This window comes from Pomacea canaliculata, linkage group LG6, assembly GCF_003073045.1.
Source record: "Pomacea canaliculata isolate SZHN2017 linkage group LG6, ASM307304v1, whole genome shotgun sequence".
In the NCBI taxonomy this organism is placed as follows: domain Eukaryota; kingdom Metazoa; phylum Mollusca; class Gastropoda; order Architaenioglossa; family Ampullariidae; genus Pomacea; species Pomacea canaliculata.
Window position 1 is genome coordinate 26,628,571 of NC_037595.1, and position 27,977 is coordinate 26,656,547.

The window sequence follows — 27,977 nt, forward strand, 5'->3', positions numbered from 1 at the left end:
GGAGGGCAATCATTATGCTTCACTGATTATGAATGAGATTGATGAGTCATGGGCAGGCTCTCTCTCTTCCCCACCAACCCTCTTGCTCTCCCTCTCATTATAAAGCATTTCTACATCTGTGACATCCAAAAAACACATGCTCAAACAGGGTAACCCACAGCACTACTATATTTCCTATCCTGTTGCATAATAAATCCTGATAAACCAGGATGTAGATAATGTTAGCATCAAGTTATTCTGACCTCCCTACAAGGTATGGGCCACCCATTTAAGTATATATTAATAATGTGTAGATGTTTTCCTTGCACTATTGTAGTTCAAACATTAATCAGCTGAGTGGCTCTATTGCACTTCCTGCTCTAATGCTACAGGTACAAGAAAATTTAAAAGAAAATGAACACTCATGCTGCCCATTCTTCTGGCTGTCAAATTATTTATAAACTTGTACTGGTTTTAAGTAACACTTCAATGGATGGCAAAACAACTTTTATATATATCTTTAAAAAACCTTTAAGAGCAGGCATCTAACTTAAGCATGTGTGGGAGAAGCAGCAAGGAAGAGAGCTAAACCTAAAGCTAAAAATCTTATACAGGACGACAATTTTCAGGTGACAAGTGACAAACTACCACTTCATATTCTCACAAATACACAAATTCTCTTTTTCTGTGTGTCCCTGCCATGTGGCCACCTTGTGGGCTGTTATCGCGTTGAAAAGGCAGCCAAGAGAAATAATCCTAGCTTTAGGAGGTTAGAAAAGAGTTTATACTGATAACTGTCAGAGGCTAACTCCATTTCAGACATCTTGTAAGTCAGGTGGTAGGTAAGCTCAAATATGTCACTCACTGCTAATGGTGTGAACTTACGACACACTGCACAAAATATCCCAGTGATTCATAGTTTATAACAAAATGTATTCAAAAGCATGCTAATCACATAAGGAGTCCCACTTGGAACAGCATGGCCATGGACGTGTATCGGTGGATACTGTAAAAGAGATAATGTCTGTCTTCCAAGACCAACGCTTAGCCTCTAGTGAAGTTAGTATCAGCGAGCCGTAACAAAGAATGTGAATAAACCGGAAGCTATGTTGTCTAATGCCTTGTTTTAACAGTTAACTGAAAAAAATCGTCTGCCAGCAGTACACGGATATTAGTTCGTGGCATGGCTAAACTTCTAAACTTGCTGCTGACACAATAAAATGGAGGTCTCTAATGGATACCATGTTACATATGAAGAGGACTGAGAAAGTACTAGTGACAGCTAGAAGAAAATGACACACAGTAGTTTACAGAAGTTCAAGCATGGTGTTTCTGCCAAGTCAATTTTTTTTTTATTCTTTAAATTTGCTAACTTATTTAAAAAGTGTTCTTCTGATTACAAACTGTCAAACTCATTATTTTATTCACATAGGTAAACATGCAAAAAATTGCAAGTGTGCTGTAGTCAGTAACCAAATATGAAAAGAATAGTGCACTCACAATGGCACACTTACCTCTGGCTCTTTCTTTTCATCTTCTGGTTTGTTCTCTTTGTTGACTTTCTCATCTTCACCCTTCAGAAAAGAAAGACTATATGCACTCCCAGCTGTCAGTAGATATCAGACCTCAACACAAGCTAATATGAGGGTTGTTCAAAATGTTCTAAGCCTCACCCATAAAGAAGAGCCGTAGCTAAATATTTTTGTTAGCAACACACTACCACTCCTTATAAAACTAGAAAAACTCGTACAGATTTCTGTTATAATTTGAGTGCACATGAGGCCCATACAAAGATGAAGGGTAGTGTGACAAATCTAGACAAAAACAGAGGCCTGAGCAGCCATAAAGTATCTGCAAAAGAAAGATAAGACACCAAAGGAAATCCAAGAGGACATGGTACAGACACTTTGCATAGATGCATAGGAATAGGTCCTCAGCAACTGTAAAGAAGTGGGCTGATGAATTCAAGCGGGGCAGGGGCAGCACAAAAGATGACCCTTGGTCAGGTTGTCCAAAAACCTCAACCACTGATGATCAAGTTGATGCCATTAACTAATGGTTTTGGATGACGGACGTTTTACCGTCCAGCAGATAGCTAAGTCCATAGGCATTAGTTCTGTTTCAGTTCACACTGTTTTAACTGAGATCTTAGGGATGAGCAAGGTGCTTGCAAGATGGGTCCCAAGAATACAGATGCCAGAGCAGTTTGCAAAAGGGTTGACATTTTAGGACACTTCTGACTCACTATCAGGCTGACCCCTAGAATTCCCACTGCAGCTTAGTAACTAAAAATGAAACCTGGGTTCATCACTTTGAACCTGAATTAAAGATTCAAGGCAAACAGTCAACACACTGCTGTTCTACACTCCGGAAGAAATTCAACCAGGCATCATTGATTATGATAGCTTATGTTTTTGGGGGGATTCTGAAGGCATAATTATGATGAACTACCTGGAAAAAGGAAAAACTAATAATGGATATCAGAATTAATACAACTGAAAGCAGGCAAGTTGAAATGCTGAAGAAAGCTGAGGGCAGATGTACTCTTGCTCCAGGATAAAGCGCCCATTCACTCTGTCAGGTTGCAGTAGCTGAAACAGCCAACTGTGACTTAATTGCTACCCCAACCCTCTTACCAGAATTAGCTTCATATGACTTTTACCTGTTGCCTAAAGTCAAATCTCACCTATGTGGTTGACATTTTGAAAATGACGATGAGGTCATATATGCTGTGGAGAAGTTTTTGATAGTCCAGGATGCCACCTTCTTCTGTGATGGAATTGCAATGCTTGAGCATCGTTTAACCAAGTACATTGATGTCAAGGGGTACTATATAGAAAAATTGTGAAAAACTGTCTTGCTTCTCCAACTCATTCTGGGTGAGGCTTAAAATTTTTTGAACAACCCTCGTATTATCTTCCTCTCCTACAAGACACTGCTGTAGTGCAGATTTAATGACAAAACTTCTCCATTATTTCATGATTACTATACAAACATAAACAAATCTTTAAGCAGGACTTTACAGCTCTATCTATTTCATTAAAGGTCTACCAGAAGCAATTTTTTCCCTTGAACAATTGAGCTGAGCTAAATACAAAAGAGAAAATACCCCCCCCCCAACACACACACTCCATCTTCAGGATATGTTGATTAAATTTGAGAAAGCTGAAACCATAAGTTCATTGCTCTTGCCAACATGGCTTGACCTCTTTCTGTGCATGCTGATGTTTAGAGAGTTGCATCTGAAGAAAGGAAGAGGGACTATTCACTTAACAACTGGAAGTTTAACCCTTTTAACATTTTTAAGCATTTTTAGCAGACACTAACTACAGTAAAACCTCTCTATTAAGACCTTCCCGGTTAGGACCCTCTCTCAGTTACAACGTTTATCACTGACATTATCTCTTTTACAATCACCTCCCCAACCTGACTTACAACCGACAGCTTGTGCTCTATTACTATTACTATTGCAAAAGGTGCCCATTGAACAAAATGCATTTTAAAAGATTGCTTCTGGTAGCTGTTCTACATTAGGATTTTCTGCAGAAATCATATAAATAAGTAAATTTCTGGGTCACCTATTACTTCAACCCAAACCATATCACTCCTGTCATAGCTACCATATCGTCCAACACAGAAATTCAAATCCATTCATACTCAGAATATAAATAGTTTTAATGACAGGAGAAGTTATCTACATCAAATATTATCAACAGAGCCATGTGTTATTCAAATTTATGGTTAAGTTGAAATGGTTTTTGGGTGAAATGATCCCTCCCCCCCCCCCACTTAAAATAACGAGGTTTTACTGTGCTAAATGAAATGCAGAAATACCAGTAATTAACACATAATTTGATGATAACTACAAAATAATACCACTTTTACAAGAACTTGTTCAGTATACCACTACACAATAATTCTGACCTCTGTGACATAGTTGATGCCGGTTGACCGCCGCTCTCTTCTAGCCCGTCTGGCTCGGATGGCTGAAGGTTCTTTTTTCTCTTCCTTCTCCGTGTTTGGTGCTACCAGGGAAAAACCAAATTAAATCATCACAGTAGACAGAAGAAGAAGAAAACAATAAAATTTTACATCAGCAAGGAAAAAAGTAACTATGATACTTTACAATATCAAGCCTTGACCTTAAGACATACCTAGAAAAATTATCAAAATAAGTTAAGTGGGTCAGCTATAGAGAACTTGCAAAAGAATGAACTCAATTAGGATGCATTAAAATTAAAAAGTTTTGGAAGTGCTATGACTCATTCATTCCTATTCTGCATATTTTTCTTAATAAGTGGGTTAGGGAGATCTTGTTAAAACCCTCCTACAGCTATAGCACTAAACAGTGCAATGAAAGACTGAAAAAACTCCACTCACATTCTTCCTTCTTTGTTTCTTTGGACTCGTCCTTTTTCTGCTCTTCATCTTGTGTGGCTGTCTCTGTCTCCCCATTTCGTAACTTCCGTAGGGAAGAAGATCGAAAAATATTTGAACTGCTGCCAAGACTAGATGTGCTGTTATCTGATGCGGACAAGGCGTTGCGTTGACTACGAGGTATGTATGCTGAAGACAAAGTGATTGGAGAGTTGGAGATTCAGGCAGACACGTAATGTAAATAAAGCTACTTATGCAATAAGCAGATCTGGGTAAAAAGCCAAATAATACGAGTGCTAAATACAGGACAAATATACGGGCATATCTGCATTAAGAAGGAACCAAAGAAGAAGCCATAAATAACAGGATAATTTAATATCTCATTAAATAGTCCTAAGATATACACAAATTAATATCTCATTAAATAGTCCTAAGATATACACAAAACAGAAAATGTATAAAATGCAAATAAGAAATAATAAAACTATTCTCTTTCTTTTTCTGTGTCATATGCTGTTAATGTTTTTATGCCACTCACAGCTCAGCATGTGTTCTTATAATGTACATGTACAACACAGAACAGGTTTTTGGTAGTGCTAGTCAATGAGGTTTATTTTTATTTCTCAATTTTATATTTTAAAAAATTTACAAATTCCTCTTTAAAGGTTTCCATCCTTCAGCTATTCAAGTTAAACAAGTATAACTCGTAACCATTCACAAATTCAACTGTTGTCACTTCTATCAGCTTCTAATTCAATCTGTAATATATCCAAGAACCACATTCCGACAAAATCTGTACCATTTCTGTAAAGTTATTAACTTTTCTAATCAAGAAACATTACTTACAATAACAGAGAACATTTCATGGTGCCCAAACTGTGAAGTTCTTTCTTTTCTGTTTGGTCATTCAAAGGTAGTCTATTTTCAATTCATAGCTATTTTCCTAGTTTCTTAAACGTTTTTTTTTTTTTTTTAAAAAAAAAAAGCAAATACCATTGTGATGACAAAAAAACTTACATGAGGTGATATCTAAAGAGGCTGAGGTGTTATTATTATTACTAGCTGAATCCTTCTCCTCTCGGGGCCTTCGAAAGCTTGTTCGTATTGTCTCACCCTAAGGGAAAAAACCAGACAAACATCAGACAGATAGTTCATCATACAGGTGCTACATTAGTTCCTAATGGGAGATTCAGTTTTTTTTTTTTTTTAAAGCAAAAGTCATATTTTTAAAGATTTAACCCACCAGTCAAATAACTAAAATCATATGGCAGAATATTTTTTCCTTGTTACCAATATGGACAGATCATGGTCTCCTAGAAGTAGCTGCTTCTCTCAGCAGCAGATGTGCTGGATGCAGTAAGGGAATGAGTTGTTAATAAGAAATCAAAAGAGTGTCAGTCTAGAAAATAATGAGTTCTTGAGCTGTACAAATTGGTGCTAGCAAACAAGCAAACATCTGTCTAGATCCCTTATAAAATCAGTGGACTAGCACCCAGTGCTAGAAATAAAATATTAGAATGGGAGCAGCTTGGAGCCCTCTTCTGTGAAGTGGTCAGCAGCAGATGTACCAACCTGATGATGGTGATTCATATATAATCAACTGTAAACCACTTCTTTTTTTCAATCTCAAACGCGTATATGCATATATAGCTGAAACCTATATATACATATATGTGCCTGTCTGTAGCGGTTTGCCAATTTAAAAAAAGCATATGAAAAATAATATAAACAAAAACTGAAAGGAAATTGAAAGAATGACTCACAGGAAGACAAACAGCTGTTACTGTATCAATGTTTTCGTTTAAGAAAAGGGTTACACTGTAAATTAACAATTTTTCAATTTTCACTGAATACTGGGACAGCTTGACATGTTTATGTTATGCTGTCAGATCAAGCTTAGCTAGACTAAAGCTGATGAAACTTGATTAAAGTGAAATGTTTAAAATTTGCAAAGCAGAAGTTATTTTCTATATAATCAGCTTTACTGATATGTTTGGTTTTTTTCCCGTTTATTTTTTAAGTACAATTTCTGCAATGGTCAAGGTGTTCTTGTTACTGTTTATGAGACTGAACACTGAAGACATCTGGTGGAGAAAAAAAAGACAAAACCTCCTTCTCTCAAACAAGCACACTCATTAACACAGAGATGATGAATTATGAAACTGATTAAATTTGAGTATCCGTAATACTACTGCTCTAAAATGCAACACTGGTCCTATGCACAAACTATAATACTGACATGAAACTAAATAAACTGTTGCTTACATCAACTCTGTCTTCCCAGTTTCGTCGACGATAACCAGTTGTGTCTTCCCGTGACGACAAATTTCTGGAAGAAGGGTTTGCACTAGTTCTGTCTCTTTCTTTATCAGTTTGTAATGAGGAACCTGTTAACGACACTGTAGTAGAAGCTGTAGTAGTAGCTGTTGCTAATGATGATTTAGAGTCTTTATCCAAGTCTGGTATAGATGTTCTAGAAGTTGCACTATCTTCCGAATCTTTAACTTTGTTCGTATCACCTTGTCGTATGACTTCTTCTGCTTTCTCAATGTCTTTCAAATCAACACCCTGCCAAAAAGTAAGGCAATGAACTTTTTCACAAACTTCATTAAAATGAAACTGAACAGATTAAAATGTCTAACATCTGAAGATTATACTGCAATACTCATGTACTGTCATACATTTTATAATAATTGTAGGTAAAGAAAGATGAGTAATTTGTATATGACAGATTGTTCAGTTCTGCTTGTTTATTTTGAAAGGGAAGGAAATTTGCAGTAGAAGGAATAAATCTGTCCAAATGGCAAACCTGTGTGGATCGCCTTGTCTGTCTAGCATGTTTGGCACGCGCTTTTCGTTGAGTTTCTGTTTCTTCGTCACGCTTAGGAGGTTCAAATGACCTAAGAACACAGCCAGTCAAACTGACATGATACAGCTCTATTTTTAACACATGAACAGGCAAACACTCTCTTCCCCCATTCAAATAAACAATAAAATGTAAATAATTAAATCAAAGAAGACAACATAAGGATAAAAAGAGATGAAATTTAAACATGAAATTGTTGAAAGAAAACAGAAAATTGTAACTAAAAGTGCAAAGAAATATGATTGCTCACAACCTAATTAGACACATGTTTCATTCACATTAAGATCTAATTGCCACGAGGTTACGCAAGATATGAAACTGGGTTTTCCCACAATTAAATAAAAGCAAATGTTTCTGATTTATATCTGCTTAATATGAGTGACAATTTTTTATGATTGACAGATAAATCAAGTGAGCAAAAGTGAGCAACAGAATACATAAACTAAATTTCCATTGGTTAATATTTCAGACCTATCCTAGCTCTTCTGTTTATTTATCTAAAACACCAAACATAACATACAAACAATGAAAAGTAAAAGCAAGCATGAACAACTGAAACAACAGTCTATTAAAATGAAAATAACTAAACATAACAGTGGTTCACATAATTACTGTAGGAACAGGACAGATCATGTTCACCAAGCTGTACCTTTTCAGTATTATTATTATTCTGGTACAAAACCAACTTGGGGCAAGGTGTAGGGATGCAAGCATGGTGCATGTCTTTTTAAGCCAGCTATCACAAAGATGATCAAAGATTTTTTTTAGATTTTGTTCTATCAACCTAAGTGTTATAACAAATGAAGATTAAAACCCCAACAAGCTTTAACTCTAAATAACAAAGAAAGACCACTGTCTGCTATTTAACTCTTGTCTTATTTCTTTAGAGCAAGAATTAAGTCAGCTACCATTAGTCTTGATATGCACCTTCTAAATACTGAATTGGTAGGAGAAGTGACTACAGTTGTTGATGCAGTTGTTGTTGCTGCTGCTGTGTTGGTGATGGTAGTAGCTGAGGGCAGGGAGGTTGAGGGGACTGAGACAGAGGAGGATGTGGAACTGGTAGGTGCCTTGCCCTTATCCTGTTCTTGCTGGACGTTTTGCTCCTGTTTTCTCATATAGTACGGCACATAGCTGGAGCGGTATGAGTAATTGCGGTAAGGGGTATAAGATGACTGTCCTGCAGACCAGCTAGACCTGGAGACACACAAAACCAAAAAAAAAAAAAAAAAACCCACACGAGCATGCAATAAAACCATGCAAAAAGACAAAAATAAACGAAACTGCAATGGAATATTTCTTGATCCTCTAGGAATAACTGCATTGAAAAATCATATTTTCTGTTCAAGAAACAATGAAAAAAAGCTTAAGAAACACAATGGAGACAAAATAAACTATAAAAATCTTTTTGATTACAAAGCAGGGAGTTTTCTCTTTTGCATCAATATGATTTAAAATAAAAGGTGGGAATGACCAATTGGGTTGTCGGAAAAGTCATGATGCATCTTTGCCAGTTTATTTTTGGAAGTAATAGAGTCATTTCCATCTATGTTGTAGTATGTCATTTGACAGCTGACAGTTCTAGTTTCATTCTTAAAAAAAAAAAAACAAAAAAAAAACAACAAAAAAAAACTAAACAATTTGGCAGAGTTTTGGAGATTTAACAATTTGACAATGGAAGACCAAGCTGTGTGTTTTCACCTTATTTCACTGTTTTACTTCCATGAAGGGAAGAATGTGTGTCAAAGTTGTGAAAAATAACACAAAGTTTAAGGTCACAATGCTCTACAAGAACGCCAATGATGGTTCACGAAGTTCTGTGCTAATGATTTCAATCTCAAGGACGCTCCTTGGTCATGGAGGCTTATCAAGGTTGATGGTGTCATAATAAAGGTGTCTTGGTCCCAACACGATGATTCGCCTCAACGATATCAAAAGCAGACATTCCTCAGAGGATGGTTATGCCTCCCTGTTTCATCATCACAACATGAGACCACAAACAATCATCTGTCAAAAGTTATTTGAGTTTGGATGGGATGTGCTGCCACACCCACCATAATCTGACCTTGTGGCATCAGACTTCAACTTGTTTTGGTCTCTTCAAAACTCTTTATGCCGTTTTTTGCCAATAAAGACATGTCCTTTTATGAATTCTAGGAATTATGAAGCTCACTGAAAGATGGCAAAAGGTTATTGAATAAAATGAGCGACATACTGATTTGTGCATGCCCTTAGGAAAACCGAAAAATATGTCATGCCTTTTCTGACAACCCAATAGTATTCCTATTTCGAGGATCAAGATTATCAGCAATTAGTCATAATAAGGCAAAATAAATTTTCAGAACTTGCAAACAAAATTTAAAATATTTCAGACTGACAGCATTACTGCAAACACTGTCACACATCTCACATTTGCACAAGAACTCATCCATACACTTGCAAACATTTTTTTAAAAAAACCACTCAAATGGCAACAATAAAAAACAAAATGTATCAAAAACCAACCAAACAAAATTTTCATAAACTAAAATGAAAAATGCAAAAAACAAAATGCATCCAGGAAAAATTTTCAAAAATTTATGCATGCAAGGCAACAGGTCCATTTTGCTTCTTGCATACAAACTCCTTCAGCCATTAAATCTAGTTTTCTTGAGCACTCACATTCTTGTGATTAGATGGAGAAGCTGTGTTTTGCATTAAAAGTGAGGTGTGCGCATGCTCCATCTATATAATGGAGAAAGCACCCCACCTCAACAATGTACAGAAAAGACCTATTAAACAGCAGCCACTAATAGTTCTAATTCCTGCACAAAAACTGCTGGCCCTAAATTACTAGTAATCAACAAAATCATGCAGTCACAAATAAACAAAACTACCTCTTCAACAACAACAAAATAAAAAACTGGAAGGACTGCTGTAAAGCAAGCTACTGACCTGTCTCCAGGGCGGGAATCTGTGATGCTGTCTGTACTGGAACTAGAGAGACTGCTGATGGAGGTTGTTGGAACAGCTGAGGTACTGGACAGGGGACGCCGGCCAGCTAGTCTCTCTTGTAACTGCAAGAAATGCTCCAAAAATGGACCAACTAATTCTGTCAATCACTAGTGCCTGCCCACACTGTATTAAATAAAATCCCAGGAATGGAACATAAAAGATTTAGATAAATATTTATCTTTCAGCCCTTTCTCTTTTTTTTTAATGCAAAAAACTATTAAAATTAGCAACTGTGCAATCTATTGTCAAGAAAAACAGTGATGCGATAAGCTGTCAAATTATATCCACAACAAATCAACACTGAAATCCACCTCACTGACCACCCCCACTGTCAAAATTATGGCCCATATTCTCATGGGAACAAACCCAAGTAAAATAATGTCTTATTCGAAAATCTGACAATCCTGACAATACTTAACATACTAAAGAGAAAGCATCAATACTTCACTTTATGGTAATAATAGTCTTTAAGTCAGCAATGCACATCATGCAAGATAGGTTAAACTACTGCTTTGTTTGTGCTGGTGTTCCAGATGATAGCCCAAGAATTAACTACACCAAACATTTCGGCCTCATTATCAAGGGTATCATGTTTATGACCTTCCTTAAAGATCATTTTTGCTTATTATGTTTACTTCTAAAAAGAAGAAGGGGGTGGGAGAGAAGAGAATTACAATCAATGCCAATCATGCACAAAACATGCAGCTGAGGACTGTATCTGAACAGAAGATGTCTATAAAATAAATTAGGGATGCATGTTGTGCATAGTTGCATTCAACATAAGATGCCTTAACTTGCCCACATCTAACCATCAATATCTATGAAGCCATTTTAACAAATTACTGGACATCAATATGAAGATATGAAAAATGGATGCAAACATAGTGTTTTGTATGCTTTATGTTTGCTCCACAGCTATGAGATCTTGTGTAATTTCTGTAATTTTTCTGAATGACTTTTTATTCAACTTTGTCAAGTACCTATTTTGTGCACAAAATCACTTAAATTAAATTTTAAGTGATAGAGCATGGCACTGCTCTGGAGTGAAAATACTAACGACAACCACTCCCACCTCTTTTCGTTAATTAAATTGGCGGAATTTTTGAGTAACTGCCTCTTTAGAAAAAGATAGGCAGCAACTCACACTTTCTATCCGGTAATCAAGGGCAAGGCGCGGACTAGAAGCTGAGCGAGGCAAGGATTTGTCAGCATCGTTCTCTAGCAATTGCTCATGCACCATGCTTGTGCTGCCTGTCTTGCGTATTCCTCGTCTCCACGAGGGTACTTCCTGCTCTTCGGATGTGGATGTGGATGTTTGACTGGATGAAAGGCGCATGGTATCCTAAAGGACATAACGAAGAACAGGCAGGCATGCCTTGCTTCACTGAAATCACCAACTCAGAAGCAGAAACACATACTCGAAGCAACGACTTGATACATTCAAACATTCAACAAATACTGGCATGCTAAAAATTTGGCTTTTTTGTGTGTTGGGAAGGACCTGTGTTTCAAGCTTTAGTTTTGACCAACACATTCACTACTCTACACTGAAGCAGCAACAACAAAACATTAACATCACTCATTAGGGACATCATTGGGTATGTAATTAGTGTGGTGGAAACTGACAACAGAATATTGTTACAATTTACTTATTTGGAAAGATGAAGTAATCATACCAAAGCAATAGCTTGCAACGATACTAAACATCAGTAGTCATTACATTTTTTAAAATAAAAACAAATGCATAGCTTTACATATGCCAATATTATAAACTTCTTTGCTAGTATTCTGGTCAGTTAAAATCAAACAAATAAAAGAATTAGTAAATCGTTTGATAAACAAGAGTATTTTTTTCCTTACAAATTTGAGAACCTGAAAGTAATGGTTGTAACCTAAAATAAAATAGAATTTCAAAATTTCTATGGATATTAAAAGAAAAATAAAACACTGTATAAAGTGACTATGATCAAACTTTCACTGATAGATTGGATTTAATAGAAAGCAAAACAAGTTTTTTAACAAAGTACTGAGAAATGAATTCTGTACACTACATGCAAGTAGATGCTAACTGCAAAAAAAAAATAAATTAAAGGATAAGCAACTCAAGGAAAGCATGCTATTAAAACGAAAGTACCTGAGAAAAAAAAAACTAACTGTATCACAACAATACCTAAGGATTTGTTTAAGTGCTCAAAGCAAACAAGACAAAGTTCTAATTGTTGCTTTCCTGATATATCCTAATCAACTAGTGAGAAAAAGGAAAAACGCTTTCCTGTTTCTTCCTCTCACACCCTAACTTAATTTGCATGCGTTTAGTTTACTCCATCCAGTTTGTGTTCATGTGTTTGGTTCATGCCAAAAGGAATAAATGGTGTCTTAAATCATCAGGCTGGTGGGCATGTTTCTCAGGGCAGGCAAGGCAATAAGTGGCATTCCAGAATGCATGCCAATGTTTTCAACCTACCTGTTCTGATGGGAGACGGGTGGGGACACTAATTGACCGGGAGACCAGGTCTTTGGAAGAGGGCTTTGAGACACCCTACAGGTCAGAAGAGCAAGAATTGCAAGCATATGTACACAGTACAGCAGCAAGCAAGACAGACGGCCAAGTTTTACAAATAACACATACAAATTATCCCCCCCCCCAAAAAAAAAAATCCAACAACAAAAATTCCTTTAGACCCATGTTCTGTACAGCTTGATGGAAAAGGCATCCTTTCAAAAAGCAAAGTTTTGACAAGAGATATAATCATAGCTGTATTATATTGATTTTTTTATCCACTCATTAGAAAAAAGTTTCAATACTGATATGTTGTGGGATTTAGGAGTTGAACTGTAAAAAAAAAAACCCAAAACTGAAAAACATGCCAGCAGAAAACTTATAGAAACAAGTAAACTGTAAACAGACAAAAGTGTTAATTTCCCAAAAGATCCCAAAGATAGATTCTATTAATATGTGTGTATAGTCTCAACCTCTTCAAGTCTCATGGAACATTTCCTAAGTGCTATATATCAGAAAAACTGTGGCTACTGACAAGGAAAATGAAGTCTCACAAACTGATATGGGGGAGGAGAAAGAAAAAAAAAAAAGAGCAAATACACATTTCTTGAACATGCTTGCTTATCTTTCCGAGGAGGAGCTAACTAGAGAAAGGAAAGTGAAGCACATACAGGTTTGAACACAACCATCAATACATGTGCACAGAAACATTGTAAAATGGCATAAGTATAAACCAATGCATTCATTAAGTGCCACTCTCCCTCCCCAATCCCTCCCCCCCCCAAAACATACTTATATAACTCTGCACATTAGATGTCTTGCAGTGTTGTAAGTACACAGAAATGACGATCTCTACATGATGTAGTACCTAAAAGAACACCATTTTCCATGAATAGATTGCAATGACAATGTCACCACTAGCATGTCATCTTGCAGAACATGGGTTACAAGGAAGACAACAAAAAGATAAAAAAAAATATTTTTCTTAATGCTAAATGACAAAAATGGCTTCAATTCATCCAAATAGGGAATAATAATCCTGAAAATTTATAGCAGTGGAAAAAAAAACAAAAAAACCCAGACGTCACTGAGATCAAATAGGGCAAATAATGACAAGTAAAAGAAAGCAACATTCGATATGTGGCAAAGGCATTCAAATGAAAATGCACAGAATGCAAGATTATTAATCACGGCGAGCTGATAATGAACTCATGTGATATGAGATCTGATAGGAAGATATGTTTCCTTAAACATTTAGTATTATCCAGCAAAAGTTGCTTTAAAAAAAATTATCATCTATTATATTAATAAGATGCTTCTATTGTTCCTTTACAAAAGATATGAGGATGTTGCATATAAAGACTTCTCCAGATTGTTAAAATAAAAGTCCACAAATGATATGTGTATAAATACATTGTATTATTTAAAAACAAGTATAGTAGATAAGGAAAATGATAGTTTATCATTAGACTGTAAGTAGCATTATAGGAGACTTTGACTTTCTATATGCTATGGTGATACATGTCATAGAGAAAAAGCAGAAAGCAGAATACACAAGAGTATAGCAGGCTAGTATGACCATTAAACAATGTATCTATGTCAACGGGAAGCAGAAAGTGGTTTTTCATGTCAGGGTGTGAAAGTGGTCTCCCATTGTGTAATGAAGTTTTCAAGGGAAGTGGGACATACTGAAAAAATTTATAACAGAAATTGTTTATCTGTATGCCAGACTTTGACTTTATGGATTACATGGGTTTATTTAATGGTATTTTGACAGACAAATCTATTGCAATGTCAGCATGAACTCTTCACAATCAACAAACATTTCCTGAAACATTGTCTAACTGCTTTAAAAAAAATTCAATACTACTGTATTCTGTAAATAAGCTAAAAAATAAATGAAATGCTGATTGAGGTCTAAGAAATCCTGATGTTCCAATCTTTCTCCGAAAATCTTTTTAAGCAGGAAGAACAATGCCTGAATACAAGGTTCAAAGGGAAAGAAAAACTCACAAGGCAATGTAAATGAGATACATGAACGGGAGTCACAAGATGGTAAAAGATCTTGTGGTCACTTACGTTCCGCTCATCTAAACTGGGCTCTTTGTTGTTTGTCCTTAAAGTCACATCCGCAGATGATGTTTCAGTCTCCAAAGTGGAGGGAGTGGTGGACAGTGTGGATGTTGTAGTAGTGATACTTGTGCAAACTGAAGGGGTGGTAGGGGTGGTAGGGGTGGATGGGGTGGTTTTGGGGGCTGGGGTGGTTGGGGTGACTGGAGTGACTGGGATGGTTGTGATGGTGATGGCAGAGGAGGTGGAGATGACTGAGGGTTTTTCTTGCTCTGAAACCTCATCAATTTTGGGCATTTCAGGCTTGTGGGTTTCTAGACCAGAAACACTGGGTGGCCTGTTGTTCCATGACTGTCTCCGCGTGCAGAGAGAGAGAGAGAAAGCAAAAGGCTCTAGCCACCACCTCACAAGCTAAACACCACTACAATGCACCCAAGCAACTAAATCATAGCTCTCATCTTCTATAACACATATACAGCTTCAACTTTTAAAAAACAAACAAACAAACAAAAAAAACAACCCCAAAACATTAAAGATACAACTATTAATTCTATTGATTAAATGTGTATCAGCACATGACTGTAGTACTCTATGTCATTTTTCTTCATCAACATGATACAAATTAGAAACTAAGGTTACCCATTATACTGACTAGCAACACCAAAAATTTTTGCAGCAGTAAGAAAATGTTTTGAGATTTATCTATTTACATGCAGCATAAAAAATTATTATTTAGTTTACCAATCCTTAATGATCGAATAAATCAGTTATCTAAAACCCAACAAGCCTCTACAAGGCACTGCCAGGAATTTTCCTTGTGAACCACACTAACATGTATGATAAATTAATCATACCTGTGATTTGCGATTAAGAGAGCAACCTCTAATCCCACTACTTCACAAAATCAAAAATATAAAAAAAGTTATAGTAAAGAACTACAAAACAAGCATAGCAACTAGCAGAAAACTGCTAAAACTCAGTAACTGGCAAAAAATGCACACCACATAATTACAGGAAAGAAGTAACCTACCTGTGAGATCAAGGATGATTGCTTGTTCAGTTCATTCTTGCGCTCTGTGGAAATAAAGAGGGTTACACAAAAACCCAACCCTGAGAGTGAATTTTAGCAACTCACTTGTAATACTGTATCACACAGGGTAAAAAATACATTTATAAAGATTTTTCTTCTTTAGTTTTTGTGCCCTTATCTTCTCTGAAGCTGGAAGATTATTGAATTTTTATGCCCCTAGTGTCCTTTAAACTGTCTTTCAAACCTCATATCGGGACCCAAATCTGACATCCTAAGCTACATACAGGTAGGACCATTAAACTATATTACACAGGGAAAAAAAAATGCTTGCACATGTCCAAAATTAGAAAAAAAAAAAAAAAAAATGAAACTGAATATTGCAACTGACATGTAGTTTGTCTTCAATGGAAAACAACATTTTTCTTATCTGATACTTGCTCGAGAAACATCATTTGGTCAGAGTGAATAAATTTGGTTTACCATAGTTTTTTTGTTTGTGCTTTTTTCGTGGGGAGGGGGGTGGAGCAGGAGAGAATTTTATTTTTAATTAGCTTCCTTCCTCACCATCTGACATAAAACATGAGTAACAGCACTCATGATTTTAGAAAATTCCTGTCACTTAGGTAACTTCATGAACACCCCCCCCCAAAAAAAAAAAACAGCCAAACTGAATGACTGGGTTTTATTTCACCTGTTTCTGCATTTGGAGTAGATATAGATATGATGGGTGCCGTCTTTTTGTCCTCTTCCTCTTTATGTGCAGACAGGTGGGTCAAGTTAGCATCCAGGGTAGCTCGTTCCTCTTCGGATGTCTTTGATATCACATTTTGTTTTTGATCGCTACTCATTCGTGTTACTGAACTCCTGTAAGCAAGTGTAAAGAAAGACAAGATTTCAAACTAAGATTACAGTGAGATAATAAAGACTTGGCAGATAAAGCTATTTTTGTAGCTAAATCAACAGAAATTTTGGTTACTAACACTATAGAAAAACGATATTTTAAAAAAATAAATGCTAAAAGCCATAAATAAGTTTTTTCTCTTCGAAAATAAAGCAATACTTAAAATCACAGTACCATTTTTTTAAAAAGTGTTCAAAATTAGCATTTAGAACAAAGAGTTCTTCATCATGTAAAATAAAATTCTAAATCACAAAAGCTTAAATACTCAAAATCTGCAGACACTTTTTCACATTCACTGCAAAAGCAAGCACAAATTTTTCAATACATAAATGTGAAAGTTTTCCGGTTTAACAGTCAACACTAAGAATATGGTAGGACCTCCATCTTTCTGTATAAAAAGTTTAAATGTGTTTTTTCGGAAATGGTTACAAAGTTTGGTTTTCATTTGTTTCAATAATAAATGTCACTTTATAACCCTACATTTTAACACAAAGAAACATTGTGCTATGTGCAACATTTTTTATTAAATACATTTTCAGTTAAAGCATGCAAGTTCAAAAAGTGAAAGCTTGACACACTGGACAGTGCTAGTTATTTGGACACCCCATCGTCATCCTTTATTTCCTAGGCACTCTTCTCATAAGCACATCTTCTCCACCTCCAAAATATATGTCTGAATGACAGCAGTCATAGCAAAGACAAGTCAGGGTGACCACAGGTTGATACAATCAGGTATGTTTGTTTTTCACACCTAAGTCTGAACAGCTGTTCAGTTAACACCTAAATAACTTATAACCTGCAATAACTGTTCACCTTTAAAATGATCTTTCACAAATGTAATGCTTTTCCACTATAAAACCCTATGAAAAGGTAAAATGGCTTTTTAAAGGGTATTCTAAATGCATATCTTAAAATTTCCGCTAAAAAAAATCATCACACTTCATATGCACCAGGTAAAATTCTGCTTCTGTTGAGTCCCTAGTGACCCAGAAATCCAAGATGAGCAAAAGGAAGCTGAAATCTCATGACTTAACACTTGTCTATAATACAATATGACCACAAAAGAGGTGTTCAGGTTGGTGACGTAGATTAAAGGCAATTCTTAATGAGACAAATATGGGTGAGCATTTGTCCAAGTTCAGCAAGTATTTACATGATGGTTATTTAAAGACTTTGCCAAACTCATTAAACAATTATCCATATTTACCCAGGTAAGGGCATTTAGAAAGAAAACTGCAAAATATTTCTTTAAAAGCTTTTAATACATAACCACTTTATCTCTTTTATTCTTACTTTAAAGCATATATCTGGAGGATTATGGTCCATTTTGCTCTCTATTAGTCTGAGAAATAGATTTAATGCAAAACAAGCATTAGCTGCTAAAACAAAAGAAAAGACAGCAATAGCATAATACTGATTTTCACCATCTTCAGGCTTGAAACTCTTTAAACCAAGTTGCTATAATCTCAGCTGCTTATTCTTGCACCTCAGAGATAGAACAATGCAAAAGTATTTGCTAAAGCAGAATTTTCTTTTTCCACTCATGGCAAGATTTACAAACCTGTCAGAAAACTTCCCAGATGTTGACCCTCTTCTGTAAGCAATGTGCAAAAACTATACAGTGACACAGAAAGCATATCTTCCATGCCCATAATACTTTAACTGTAAACCCTCAACAAGAAAACAGGGACTTCTTAAGCCCAAGCAAAACGCAATGAAAATGAGCTTGCATATATTAAAAATCTACCTTATACTTGTGTCCTTTCATTCATACACAAAATGATGCTAACTATATAAATTGTTATAATATTTTAAAAATGTACTCGGCATTAAAAACCAAGTTGGTGTGGGTAAGCATGGGAATGTAAAAATGTACAACAAAAAATTCTTAAAAAATTTTATTTAAAATGCCCCAGAAACACATGCAAACACCAACCTTTTTTATGCTTTGCTACTAGTTTTATTCACATTCATTTCTGGCAATTTGTTATCCCCCTCCCCCATCTCTCTATCAGATCCTCCATAACAACACGCGCTCACAGATATACAGTATTTCAGTACAAACAAGAATATAAAAAAGCATCAAATAAGAAATTCCTAGTCCTCTGCATTACAACATCAAAGTGATTAAGGATATGTTTAGTATAGCAAAAACTGCAATTATTCTAAAGCCATTTTACTTCACCTGTCTGTGGGATTTTGTCAAGTACTGATCTATATGGTGTACTAGTTGAGCTAGATTCCCAAAAATCCTACAAAAAATGCTCTAACATGATAACAAAACTGGAAAAGATTATTACACTTGAATTTGTTACAAAGCTTTTTGTTACAAAGCTATTTCCACTTGTTACGTGCAACTTTTCACTGGCACAAATACAGAAAAAGAATATATATACATTACCTCCTTTTCGATATGTGGCTTGGTGCGTGACTGATTTCAGAAGTGGAGCCAGATGCAGACCTCATCTGCAAATAAAGGAAGCAAACAATTTTATTTAACAATAAACAACCATGATGTTTTTAATAATTAACCCTCCAGAATATACTCTTAAGATGTCTGGCCTATAAATTATAGCCCTTTCATAATAACTTACAAATGGCAGACTATTCAGAGGCATGGCATAATCTGCTTTCATAGACAAAAGCCTATACACAATTTTTTTCAGAGCATATCCCATGCTTGATGGGTTGTCTGGTGTTTTAAATCAATTAACCCTATATTATGATGAGTTTGGCAAGGCTTGTAGATAGGTTGCACAAAAAAGTCCTGTAAGTGAAGATATCTCAACCAACAACCTACAATCTTCACAGCCATGTGATGACAGGTGAATCACTGCACTGCTATCATTACTGGCCTTATGTGCTGTATCTTAATGGCAAAAGAGTATCCTTACTGTGGCTTGTTTTTTCTTTAGCTCTTCCAGAAGCTGCAGCATCTCCTTGTCAGCAAGGTCGAAAGCAGTGTGTCCCTGTTGAAATGAAAATTCAGGTTCTGTTTACTGATAATACATTTTCTATATTGCTGAAAAATATGTTGAGGAATACATACACAGCTTCCCCCATGCCTTTTGAATGCTTCTGTCAAGATGGAGATCCTCCTTAAAAACCTACCTTTCCTGTACCCCACTAGCAGCCCAAGATGGTAGAAGAAAGACTTACAGCATTGTTCTTGATGTCCATGTTGCACATGTGCTCCACAAGATTCTGGCAAGCATCCTCCTGTCCCCAGTGGACAGCTGCATGCAGTGGGGTCCAGCCATCATTGTCTTGTACATTCACATTGGCCCCAGCTTGCAGTAGTAAACTAGCCACAATAAACAATATGACTGACTTAATTGCCTGTTTTATTATTAGCCTATTGTGAGCCAATCCCAAACATAACAGACTGGCAAAATATAACAACACTATTCTTGAACCTTTTAAAAAGAAATTACTAATTTTGGGGATTGCTACATCCTGTTCTGAACCTACTTCATGACATTTATGTAGCCCTTGGCTGCTGCTACATGCAGAGCTGTGGCGCCTGTCTTAGGGTGAATCTTATCTTCAATGTTGTTACTGCCTAGCCATTTCTGGGCATCAGCAAGCATGCAGTTCTCTTCTTCCCGGCGTGCTGCTTCTGCATTAACACCTACAAAAAAAACAAACAAAAACAAAACAAAGCACAAAAAAATTAAATAAAATGAAATTCTTAAACTAAGTTCTGGCTAAACCACAAAAAAGTACATTATTTATGGATTCTACCTATGTTAAGCATCTAACAAATGATGACAAAAAGGCTTCTACTTGCACCCAAAAATTGTGAGAATAAGCATCAAGTCACAGATGTCATAACCTTTTCTGCAGGGACAAATTTTCCACATGACAGTTATTTCACCCCACATTACAATTCATATCTAGCATCTTACCATATATCCCAGTGAAGTAAAATCTGCTTAATTCTGGGTGTTCTTTGTTGTTGAAAACCTCTTCAAGTAAGAATTCAGGCACTTCTGTTAAGTCATTTCCATGTTTGATTCTTTCCCTCCCACAGCTTATAAGAAAAATTCCCTTACTTAATATTTAATAGAAATCTAGGCACATACTGACAGAATACAGGACACAATGACACAGACATGTTCTGTTTATAAATAATATATGCTTTTTCAATGCATGTTTGCCACACAAAAGTATGATTTTTAGTACTATTTTGTGACTTATTGTTAGCTGCTGCTTATCTCATTTTCACTCACCAATGAATTACTTGCATTTAATGTTTGTGTATCACAAACATTTTGCCATTTCCTTATATAAAAAAGAAAAGAACTACAAAACAAACTGAAAATACCAATATAGTGACTGCTCTTGATGTTCCTTTACTTTAAGATAGTAATTACAGATTTTCACAAAATATTTAGCAGAATAATGAAACACAGGTCTTATCTCCTGACCACCCATATGAACACAAAATATAGCATGGCTGTGCATACTTCAAATCAAGAATAAATCTGCTGCATTCAAACTGAATATACTTTGAATGTCCTGCATCATTTGCCACTTTCTGAAAACTTGACTTCAGGATTCATGTGTATTACTATCATCAGTTGCTTATAAAAAGCATTTAAAACAATGTATACAGCACACAAAGATAAAAAAAAGGTTAACACTCCTTTTTTCGTGCATCAGCATTAAAAAAAATAAAAATAAAATGACATAATTTACACATATTTTATATGATGTCCTTCATGTCATTAAAAAAAAACTTCTGGACAACAAACCTTTCTTATCCATTTCTTCTTGTAACAATTTTTCCATTTCTTCATCTTCTGCAATGTCGATTGCAAGATCCCCATCATTGTTGACAGCTGCCACGTTTGCACCCTTTTTCAAAAGGTACCTGGAAAATGAGGAAAAATTAGACCCCAGAGAGGGTGTAGGCTTACTAACAATATAAGTCCTATGTACAAGTACTCAATTTGTGCAAGGACATAGGTAACTTCTAGCACAACAGATCAGTAATGAGTGTTTGTGTGGGTTGGTGGGGGAATGGGGAAGGGGAAAAAAAAAAAAGAGAAATCAAAATCAAATACCTTAAAGACCAAAAATAAACTATTTTATTTCACTACCAAGAATCTGATCATGCAAATCTGTATGCATGTTTAAAAGTTGTTCCTGCTTGATCATAAACTTTACAGCTTATTACTCTTTGCTGCTGAATTCTGTCAACAGCACTGATTACATTTTTGCTGTTTATAGCTTTCAACATTTTGTCCAAACAGATTTCTTTTTTTTTTTTGCATCGAAGCCTACTTACAACCAATAAATAAATTAAAAAGGGCACACTAATACCTTGCTATCTCCGTGAAGCCACATGAGGCCGTTGCATGAAGGGGCGTCCAACCCTCGTTGTCGCATACATCAACATCAGCACCATGTTCCACAAGGAACTCCACCATGTCTAAATTATCATCAATACAAGCCTGAAACATAAGAATCTCTAGCATCAAAACAAACAGAAAATGGACTAAATCAAATCTGAAAGTCTCTATGCTGATGTATTTTTAATGTTAAATATCACAGCTTGTATATGAATACTAACCATGAATGCATGTTTTCAATGTTTTGTAATCTTGTATGATTTACATGTTACATCAGCTGCATACCAACAAATTCTCCTATGAAATAATAAAACTATATAGTGTCATACTGTACTATCATTTGCTGGATATTTACATTCAATAAAACACTAGCGAACTCTTCAACAGTTCAAAAGACTGCCACACTAGTGGTATACAATGAAAATTAACCATGCCACCATGTATACAGTGCTGAAAGTGTAAGAACAAGGTAACATACTATTTTACAAGTTTCTCAAACAAATGAGAAAACAAAAATTTCACTTTTTTTTTTTGTAATAGTAATTTGCATCAAACAGGACTAGCCTCATTCTGGGCATTTCTCTATGGACGTTTCATATGGCCATGACTGACCATTCGACTAGTAGGGCTTAAATATTTATACTTATTAAGAGTCATATCATGCTTTAATAATGAAGCTAAAACCTTTCTAAATACAGAGCATTTGCAGCTTACACAGCCATGACAACATATTTTATAATTTATTACTTGGATTTACCAACACTTCCCCACCCACCCTCTCTCTGATTTCTGTTGTATTTAGAAGATTAAAGGTGGTTTATCTCTTCTAATGTCTATACACCTCCAAGTGCCTCTTTCTCTTTCTTCTGTTGTCTCCTAACAATGAGTGAAATTTCTAATCTTGTTTTCTTAAGTCTTAGTCTTTATATATTGAAGAAATCCCTATCTTCTCATTCATTCATTCATTCTGATGTTTTAATTACTATTTTGTAATGATATATCTTCTTCTTCTTCTGTCCTATACGCCCCCAGTGGAGCACAGGGCCGCAACCACACCTCGCCATCGGACCCGGTCCTGGGCATCCCTTTTCAGTTGGGACCATGTCATGCCAGCAGTCTCTGCCTCTCTGTGGACTGATCTCCTTAACGTCTGTCTAGGTCTCCCAACCTTGCGCCTTCCCTGTGGGTTCCAGCCCAGAGCTTGTCGCGTTAAATTGTCGGCTGACTTTCGTAGAGTGTGGCCAATCCAGCCCCACTTCCGCTTCTTGATGTCTTGGCTGGCAGGGTGTTGGTTGGCTCTCTCCCACAGGTCTGCATTGGAGATCTTCTCAGGCCATCGGATGTTAAGGATGCGGCGCAGACATTTGTTGATGAATGTCTGTATCTTGTTGGTGATGGCATTTGTCACCCGCCATGTCTCAGATCCATACAGGAGGACGGACTTTACATTGGTATTATAGATGCGGATCTTGGTTGGTAGAGACAAAGCCTTGGAGTTCCAGATAGGTCTGAGAGTGTGGAATGCAAGCCTGGCTTTGTTTATTCGGCTTCTGACATCTTCATCTGAACCTCCGTCTTTGCTGCTGACTATGCTGCCAAGGTAGGTGAAACGGTCAGACTCTAATTATATATCTTCTTCTTCTTCTTCTTCTCTTCTTCTTTCCTATACGCCCCCAGTGGAGCATAGGGCCGCAACCACACGCCGCCATCGGACCCTGTCCTGGGCGTCCCTTTCCAGCTGGCACCATGTCATGCCAGCTGTCTCTGCCTCTCTGTGGACTGATCTCCTCCACGTCTGTCTGGGTCTCCCAACCTTACGCCTCCCCTGTGGGTTCCAGCCCAGAGCCTGTCGCGTTAAATTGTCGACTGGCTTTCGTAGGGTGTGGCCAATCCAGCCCCACTTCCGCTTCTTGATGTCTAGGCTGGCAGGGTTTGGTTGGCTCTCTCCCACAGGTCCGCATTGGAGATCTTCTCAGGCCATCGGATGTTAAAGATGCGGCGCAGACAGTTGTTGATAAATGTCTGTATCTTGTTGGTGATGGCATTTGTCACCCGCCATGTCTCAGATCCATACAGAAGGACTGACTTGACATTGGTATTATAGATGCGGATCTTGGTGTGTAGAGACAAAGCCTTGGAGTTCCAGATAGGTCTTAGGGTGTGGAATGTAAGCCTGGCTTTGTTTATTCGGCTTCTGACATCGTCATCTGTACCTCCGTCTTTGCTGCTGACTATGCTGCCAAGGTAGGTGAAACGGTCAGACTCTGTAATACATTCTCCATGTAGTTGGAGTGGGGCTTCTTGCTTTGTGTTGATCCGCATTACCTCCGTCTTCTTGATGTTGATGTTCAGGCCAGTCATTGCTGCTTCTTCTGCAAGCCGAGTGAGCTTTGTCTGTGCGTGTTGTTGATTGTGGGACAACAGGCTGATGTCATCCGCATAGTCAAGATCCTCGAGCTGTCTGGCGAAGGTCCACTGAACGCCCGTGTTGCTGTTAGAGGTTGTTTCTCCTCATGATCCAGTCTATGACGATCAGGAATATTGTTGGTGAGAGCAGACAACCTTGCCTCACTCCAGTCCTCACTGCGAAGGGGTCAGACAGTTTTCCCTTGTGTATCACCCGGCATGTCGAGTTCTCATACAACTGCTGGATGATGGCAATGAACTTTGGTGGAAATCCATAGTGCCGCAATAGTTCCCAGATGGTTTCCCTGTCTACGGAGTCAAAGGCCTTCTCAAAATCTACAAAGGTTATGTATAGTGGTGACTGCCATTCGATGGACTGTTCGATAATAATTCGCAGAGTAGCTATTTGGTCGGTACATGATTTTCCCTGCCGAAAGCCTGCCTGTTCTTGCCTAAGTCTCTTATCTAGGCAGTTTTCAGTCGCTCCAGGATGATTTTGGTCAACACCTTGCTTGGAATGGACAACAGCGTAATCCCCGCCAATTGCTGCACTGTGTCAGGTCACCTTTTTTGGGTAACTTCACTAGGTAGCCAAGCTTCCAGTCTGCTGGAACTTGCTCCTGTTCCCAAATTTTCTTCAGTAGGGATGCAGCATCTCTGCTGCGGCTGTTGGGTCTGCCTTGAGTGCTTCTGCAGGAATGCCATCTGGGCCTGCCGCCTTGCCAGAATTCAAGGACTTGATGGCTTCGATGATTTCTGTCTTGGTTGGCGGGTTGGTATCTACTTGGAGCTGTTCTGCAGCTGGGGGAATGTCCAAAGTGTTTGTTGGTGGTGGTCGGTTAAGTATTTCATCAAAATGTTCCACCCATCGTGATCTTTGTTCTGCATCCCCGGTGATGACGCTGCCATTCTTATTCTTTATTGGTCTGCATGCATTGGTGTTTTTCTTTCCTGACAGAATTCTTGTAATTTCGTATAGTCTCTTTGTGTTATTTCTCAAAACTGCTTGTTCTGCCTCTTCTGCCATCCTGTGTGCGAACTGTCTCTTGTCGTCCCTTGCGTTCTTCTTCACTTCCTTGTTTATCTCCCAGTATTTTGCTCTAAGCTCATCCTTTTCCTGCTGGTCCTGACATTGGTTGATCTTCTGCTTCAGCTCTTTCCTTTTCTCTATCTTTTGCCAGGTCCCTAAAGTCAGCCATTCCTTGTGCTGTTTTCCTTTTTTCCCCAGAACGTGTTATTATATATACATTATAATTATATATACATCTTTAAATCCCAATTGGGGAAACAAAGCTTCGTCATAAAAAAACAGTGATTCTTATGTTTCCTTACTGCGATCTGCTGGAGCCTGAGGCCATGAAACTGCTTGCTGTTCTGGCCTAATGATGTTTCTCTCTCTTCCAACCCAAAATCTGTGACAGGCTTCGTATTAAGTTACACTAATGGTTGCTATTGCATCCTGTTGCAACATTTGATCCTGCACAATGTGAGCTTTCTCCTAGCCTTTGTTTAGGTGATGTCCTTGTTGAGACCACTTGCCTAAAAGCTAAATCAGATTAGAGTGACTGCCAGTTATGAGATTATTATGTCTATTGCGTAACAAGTTCACTTCCTTACTCCACACCTTAGCTAATGCACACACGTTAATGATGATGCTGTTTGTCTGGTCTAATCTGCTTTCTATAGGGTACCTTAGTAAGATATAGTTCAGTTGATAGAGGAGCATGGAAAGCTGGATAATGGAAGTCAGAGAACATCCTCAAACAGGATGGCAAAAGAAAATGTCAACTCTGGAAAAGCAGATCCTTCGACCATGCTGGTGCTTCACCAGATATAATTCACAGATGATTTGACCTTGCTGGTGCTTCACCAGATATAATTCACAGATGCTGTGATCTTGCCGGTGCATTGCCAGATATAATTCAGATGCCATGACCTTGCTGGTGCTTCATCTGATATAATTGAAATTCACAGACGCTGTGACCTTGCTGATGCTTCATCAAAAATAGTTCAATGGACACATGAAGGGGGTTCTACATTCTCATCCCCTATCAATGGGGCCAGTCTGCCTTTGACACAGAGTGGATTTGGGTAAGTGGGTTTTCATCAATACATCACACACTTGTATATTTTAAGCTTTATATCAAAGTCAAAGGTCTTCATTGCCTCATACAAAAAGCTACTTGTTCCAACAACAAAGAAAAATGTTGACCTATATACAGAAAATATGTGTAACCATTTTTAAAGGTGTAAGAATTAAGAACTAGATTACTTGTGCAACTCTCTCCACACGTAGTTATATCCCCATCCATATAACACCATTAAACCAGGGGTGCCCAACATACGGCCCACTGATTTTAACCAGTCACAACATAATTTCATGTTTAAAGTCATGATTCTGACAAAACCGCCATGTTCTGGCCCGTGAGACTTTGCGGCCCTCAGGCGAGAAAAGGTTGGGGACCACTGCATTAAGCCATGCTACTGCCTGGATTTGCCCCCCTCAAAAATACAAGAGAATTCAACCTGAAATGACACAACAGACAAAAACACGTTATTAAAGTAACATAATGCATACTCCGCACCCATAGCATGTTCCTGAGAAAAGGATAACGACGACTCTGTGGCGGCTGACTGTGAAAAAACAGAAACACTTGTACAATCAAACTAAACCCAGTCAAAATTAAAGCAACCATCACCTACTAGCAAGGATCTTGGAGTCAATTCGAATATTCAAGATCTGATAGGAAGAAGTGCCCAGGCCTGCTTATGATAACATAAAAACACAAAAAGAACCCTCTTCTTTTTATAAGGATGCTGCTTTAAGTCTAGCTTGTTGACCAAAGAGTGAATATGAAGTTCCACAAGAAGAGTATTTCTATGACCAGGACAGGAAGGAACTATTGAAAAGTCATTTCACTCCCTTACCCCTTTTATCAGATTTCACCATGCCAAGGATTCATAATCCTCAACCCATTTCAAAATCAGCAACGGCATTATAAAACGTTTACCATCTAGGAAGAAAATGCTTTAATTCTTAATTCTCACGCAGATGGTAACGGCAAGGCACAGTGAAAACAATTCAGGTCAGCCTTTTGGCACTCAGAGCAGGTAACTGAAAAGTGCACCCTGGATGTTGAGGTGTCTAAAAACATGACCCTTGGGATATGTGAACAGCATGTTTGTGTAGCGCAAACTCTGAGCTATGTAAGGCTCTGCTGAATTACTCATAGGTTGTAGCACAAGCACTTCAGGTCTGGTACTTCACCTATTTCAGCCCAGAAGAAATCGTCTCACTCTGTGGCATTCTAAGGCTGCTGCTTGTTCGGAAAGCCACCTGTACTAATACAATGTGATAAGGGGATAAACTGTCATAAAATCAAAAGTTTGCACAGTACTTTTGGGGTGAAAGGTATAACATGACTGATGACTGAACTCATTACTTCTTCACTCATGGAAAAGTTTTGATTTAATTCCTTTTTCTGTGTTGTTACTCC

The 27,977-nt window shown here is 37.3% G+C and overlaps 1 protein-coding gene across 8 annotated transcripts in view; it reads right to left on the reverse strand.

Moving 5' to 3' along the window:
* The window catches only part of LOC112567070 (protein phosphatase 1 regulatory subunit 12A-like), a 61,615-nt gene that overhangs the window by 25,555 nt on the left and 8,083 nt on the right, over positions 1-27,977 (reverse strand). For 2 of the 8 annotated variants that reach the window (XM_025243608.1, XM_025243607.1), the window contains exons 2-20: positions 22,046-22,176; positions 21,475-21,593; positions 20,189-20,348; positions 19,877-20,021; positions 19,612-19,686; positions 19,119-19,183; positions 16,508-16,680; positions 15,817-15,860; positions 14,796-15,137; positions 12,681-12,755; positions 11,361-11,558; positions 10,157-10,278; positions 8,150-8,419; positions 7,166-7,256; positions 6,622-6,924; positions 5,374-5,470; positions 4,360-4,545; positions 3,904-4,004; positions 1,494-1,553 (exon numbers count right to left, since the gene is read on the reverse strand). In XM_025243608.1, coding sequence (XP_025099393.1) covers positions 1,494-1,553; positions 3,904-4,004; positions 4,360-4,545; positions 5,374-5,470; positions 6,622-6,924; positions 7,166-7,256; positions 8,150-8,419; positions 10,157-10,278; positions 11,361-11,558; positions 12,681-12,755; positions 14,796-15,137; positions 15,817-15,860; positions 16,508-16,680; positions 19,119-19,183; positions 19,612-19,686; positions 19,877-20,021; positions 20,189-20,348; positions 21,475-21,593; positions 22,046-22,176 — 2,757 coding nt within the window. Of the gene's footprint in view, positions 1-1,479; positions 1,554-3,903; positions 4,005-4,359; positions 4,546-5,373; positions 5,471-6,621; positions 6,925-7,165; positions 7,257-8,149; positions 8,420-10,156; positions 10,279-11,360; positions 11,559-12,680; positions 12,756-14,795; positions 15,138-15,816; positions 15,861-16,507; positions 16,681-19,118; positions 19,184-19,611; positions 19,687-19,876; positions 20,022-20,188; positions 20,349-21,474; positions 21,594-22,045; positions 22,177-27,977 lie in introns of all 8 variants that reach the window. The other 6 variants (XR_003099741.1, XM_025243610.1, XM_025243611.1 and 3 more) reach the window with 6 other exon arrangements.